At 51.8% G+C, this 4,857-nt stretch overlaps 1 protein-coding gene across 1 annotated transcript; it reads right to left on the reverse strand.

The window, feature by feature from the left end:
- Positions 1-388: 388 nt before the first annotated feature.
- Positions 389-4,314, reverse strand: LOC144248656 (uncharacterized). The gene has a single exon (XM_085574780.1). It carries the CDS (start codon positions 3,934-3,936, stop codon positions 844-846), a length of 3,093 nt encoding a protein of 1,030 aa, XP_085430906.1. The 5' UTR covers positions 3,937-4,314; the 3' UTR covers positions 389-843.
- Between the last annotated feature and the right edge of the window lie 543 nt (positions 4,315-4,857).

A 4,857-nucleotide genomic window follows, 5' to 3' on the forward strand; every position in this document is an offset into this window, starting at 1 on the left:
ATGTGCCTAGATATTAGACAGAGAGATGGTGCTGAAAATACTCAAGGTAGATAAACTGTATATTTTGCCCTCTTTTCCAGGACCCACTGCAAGATCCTCCATGCCTTGAACATAGTCTTTCCCCATGTTTTCACCAAGCTCTCACAGTGACACTATGTTGCTTCTCTTTCGACCGCCACTTTGCTCTCGGGGGTTACTCGCCGCTGTCCCCCGTCCCTCCCCGGCCCCCCGGGACCCTCCGGCTAGCTGTCCCCTCCGGGGCCGGGGTTTTCCGCGGTCCCGCTGCCCTGGGCTTACCAGGCAGCGTGTGGGTTAGCACGGTCCGAGTTGCGGCGCTGCCTCAGTCGCCGCAAGGGTTCGAGATAAAGAGACCAAGAGAGACCAATGGTATGCTTGTCCAGAGAGATTGTATTGCCTGAAGCATTGCAGTGACCAAAGGCCCTGGGCTATTGCCCAGATACAGTTTTATACAGCAAAATTAAGAGATAAGGTCTTAAACAATAGAGACAGTGTTCAGCTAAGGCACATCAGAACCACCCCAGGGGCCAGGTCCAATGGGAACTGCTCAGGGGTGGGGAGAAGGGGGTCTACAGAGGAATGCTGAAGCGGGACTTTCCCGAAACAGTGGAGCATACATAAATGTATCTTTTCCCTCAGTTTCTCATTCCCAAAGCCTTTCTAAAACAATGGGGCATACATGAATGTATCCTTTTCCTCAGTTTACCATTCCCAAGGCCTTTCTAAAACCTTCCTCCACGCTACCATGCCAGCATGACTGCAACAATTCCCCGCTTTTCAATTACTAAGATGAACGATGCCTTGGGAGAAGGTAAACTGTGGCTCTTAAACTGCAGTGTCTTTCTGCTTGTCGTCTTCCCACCAATCGCTTTCCGTGGCGGCAGCAGCGATGAAAACCGGCGCAGAAGCCTTCGGCTTCGAGGTGATGACCTTGGAGACGATCCGCTTCAGAATCCCAAATGCTAACAGAACTAAAAACAATGCAACTAGAAAGTAAAAGATGTCTTTTAAAAGAGACACTGCCCACCCAGAAAGGTCCCAGTCTTTGAACAGATTTTTAAACCAATCCTCATTTTCTTGCTTCACATTCCCAATGAGGCTTCTCATTTCCTGAATGGACGAGTGGACACTCTGTCCTTTAGATGACAGATCAAAACAACACAACCCATCAAATTCTTTACATCCATGACCATGTGCCAACAGCAGGAAATCAATAGCTGCCCTATTTTGGAGGGTAGCCTTCCTGGTTATTTCCTCATCTTCTAGGAGGTCACTCAGGGCTGCTGATGTTAAATTTGCCTGCTTGGTCACCCAGCATTCTAGATTGCCTAATTCACTCAATGCTTTGGCTGCTGCAACCCATGGTAAAAACACAGAGACAGCAACTCTTTTGGATTTTGCCCAATGATAAATTTCTGCATCACAATGTTCATCAAATTGGCTTGCACTCCGCTTAGTAATTTTTTTCCCACTTCTTGCTTGCCCAATTGGAATTTGGGTCATGTTGGGGGAAGCAAGGGTCAGATGCCCAAAAGTACATGGACCTCCAATAAGACGAGATGGGATTCCTGGGTACGCTCTGTCCCCACAGATAAGAAACATTCCCTTGTCCAGCTTGCGTGGACGGAAATCAGTGGTGGATGCAAATTTCAGCTTGTAGACAGCTGTGCACCATTGACCTGCTCTGAATTCTACCTTGTACTGTTTGACATGCTCATATAATTTTACTTCTTTGGTTGGGGAAAAATCAAATTGAATGCAAAATTCAGCTTTTGCAGAGCCTAGGAGTTCTAATTCCTGGGGCTCCCCCTCAGCAGTGGGCAAATGTGAAACCCACCCTTGCCACAAAATGAGGGGATTTCGCACTTGTGCTTCAACTTGTCCTGCACCTTTAGGTATTTTATTTTCGTTCACCTGCTTTTGCAAACGGACCAGATCAATTGGAAACTCATCCCCCTTACTTGGAACCCCTATTAAACATGTGGACATCGGATTTTCTGCTGAGGCAGTGGACAAACACATATGATCCTGTTGCAAGGCTTGGGCTAGCGTGACCCACACATTTTTCTTGGGCTGTGGAACAATCCATGCATCCACCATGGAAGGGTAGATGACCATTCCCTGGAACCAAACGATGAGCAGGAATGTGGAAATTGACATTCTGCTAGTCTGAAAGAAAGATAAAATCATACAACAAAGTGAACTAACTCTGAAAAAGATACATTTTGCTCTGCCAGTATAAAGGAAAATGATTCTCTCCCCTCCCGCCTTCCCCCCTTGTCGAGGAGGCCCTTTGAACCCAGGAGTCCTGGGGGTTGCTGCTGCTGAAGCAAACACCCTTTCCCGTGGTTTTATCACTGAGTCCTCTGTCATCAGCATAGCTTTCCTGGTGCACTCCTTGATGAGCTGATCGAGTGTGGGGGGAGGCGATGATGGAAGAGCCAGGATGACTCGCTGACAGACTTCATTTGCATTTGTGGTGACCAGTTCTAATATAAGTTGGTCTTGGAGCTCTGGATTTTGCACCCTCTTTTCCACAGAGGCTCGCACTCGATCCACAAAATCCATGAATGGTTCTGAAACAGACTGCTTTAAAGCGGTATATGAGACAATAGGGTCTTTAGAAGACATGTTAAAAAATGCACGTTCTGCTGCATCCCTGGACAGGTCTAACACTGCTCTGGGAATGCCTGCTGCTTGCTTCTCAGCTTGACTCCAATCACCTTCACCCACTAGATGTTCTAAAGTGATTTCTTCATCCTCTATATCTGTGGAAAGGCTTGGACTTTGCAGAATCTCTGGGAGGAGATCTGCTGCAAGTCTTTTCCACGTTCTTTCCCACAATCTAAACTCAGACTGAGGGAGCAAGCAACTGAAAAGACGTTTCAAATCAGCGGGGACAAATGTCTTGGAGCATATAGTAGCTTTCAAAATGCTCTTAAAAAATTCACTTCTTTCCCCAAACTCACGCTTCGTTTTGCAAAGTTCCCTAATACTATCATACGAAAGGGGCTCCCATTTGGCGTTCTGTCCCCTGGCATTATAAATCACAGGGGCTAAGAACGCAGGCTCGGTCTCTCTGAGCACTTCCCGGCTGACAGCCTGGGCGCTGCCCTTGCCAGGGAAACCGGGAGAGGGAGAGGGAGAGGGAGGAGGAGGAGGGCCGGCTTGTGAGGGAGTGGCCGCAGCCGGTGGGGCTGCGTGGAGCGGGGCAGGGACAGGGACAGGGGGTGGTGATGCAACTGCGAGAGGAGGAGCTGAGGGCTGGACCGGGGGCTGGAATGTGGGCTGGATCATGGGCTGAACCGCCGCAAGGGAGGAGGGGTTGGGGTCAGGGACAGGCGGAGGGGGGAATGCGAGGGCTGGGGGCATGTTCTGGGCTGGCACAGGGAGCAGGGAATGCGGGGATAGAGAAGGGAAAACCGCGTGGCCACCTCCATCTTGTGGAGGCTGCACGGGGGGGGGAATGGGGGGTGCAAAGCATGGGTTTTCAGCTGCGGGAGCGAAAGCAGGAGGCGGAGAAGGGTTAGAAACTAAATCTACATCTGCACAGTTAGTTTTCTCACCGCAGGGGGTGCGGGGGGGCACCGGGGACGCGACAGGGCGCTTTTCTGCTCCCTGGGCGCCCTGAGTGTCCGCACTCTCTTTCACAACATCGTAAACGACCAAAAACATTCTCATAAAACCTTCTTTCACTGAGGGATCTCCTGCCTTTGTCCTTTCACTCAGCACTGCACCAACACGCTTCCAAAATCGTCTTTCTCTCACTACTTGCTCTGTTATCTCTGGAAAACTTACTGATAACCATCTGACAAACTCTTTTACAAGGCTCTTAGGAAATTTGACACCTGCACTCAGCAGGGGCTCCTGAACTTGTTTATAAATCTCTTTCTGCTGTGTAGTCAGCCTAACACCCATGGCTGGCTTCACAGCAAATCTCAACCAATTACTGCAGCAAACCCAAAGTTCTAAAGCTACGACGGAGACTCCCGTCACGCCTGCGCGCTGGCGTGTCCCCCCGTGGGCACACAGGAGCCGATGTCTCCTGGCCGGGCCCCTGCCCCCCAGTACGAGACTCACCCACCGCCGTCCCTTAGACACCACTGCAGCAACGGTTCCCGAACCCCGGGCGGTCTCCCGGGTGTGGAGAGGTGCCGTCCGACCCGTGACGACCTCGCCGGACAGAAATCGGCGTCTGTCTCCACGGCAACAGTCCTGCTGGGCTGTGTGGAGAGGCAAGTGCCTCACACCACCAGCGTGATCCCAGAGCTTCTCCCCGCAGAGCCGACAGCCTGCGTAGCGATTTATTCACACCGCTCCCCGCTCTGCAGCTCGCGGTGACACTGCGGTGTCTGGAAAAGCTCCTAGCCAGTGCACTGTCCACGACGGCTGCGGCAGGCTTGCTCAGACCAGTGCAAAGCCCCACGTTGGGCGCCACTTGTTGCTTCTCTTTCGACCGCCACTTTGCTCTCGGGGGTTACTCGCCGCTGTCCCCCGTCCCTCCCCGGCCCCCCGGGACCCTCCGGCTAGCTGTCCCCTCCGGGGCCGGGGTTTTCCGCGGTCCCGCTGCCCTGGGCTTACCAGGCAGCGTGTGGGTTAGCACGGTCCGAGTTGCGGCGCTGCCTCAGTCGCCGCAAGGGTTCGAGATAAAGAGACCAAGAGAGACCAATGGTATGCTTGTCCAGAGAGATTGTATTGCCTGAAGCATTGCAGTGACCAAAGGCCCTGGGCTATTGCCCAGATACAGTTTTATACAGCAAAATTAAGAGATAAGGTCTTAAACAATAGAGACAGTGTTCAGCTAAGGCACATCAGAACCACCCCAGGGGCCAGGTCCAA

Source organism: Lonchura striata, chromosome 3 (assembly GCF_050655825.1).
Source record: "Lonchura striata isolate lonStrDom1 chromosome 3, ASM5065582v1, whole genome shotgun sequence".
In the NCBI taxonomy this organism is placed as follows: Eukaryota; Metazoa; Chordata; class Aves; order Passeriformes; family Estrildidae; genus Lonchura; species Lonchura striata.

Bases quoted from the DNA above. Each gene is read 5' to 3' on its own strand.
- LOC144248656 (XM_085574780.1), bottom strand. From the start codon at position 3,936: ATGGGTGTTAGGCTGACTACACAGCAGAAAGAGATTTATAAACAAGTT.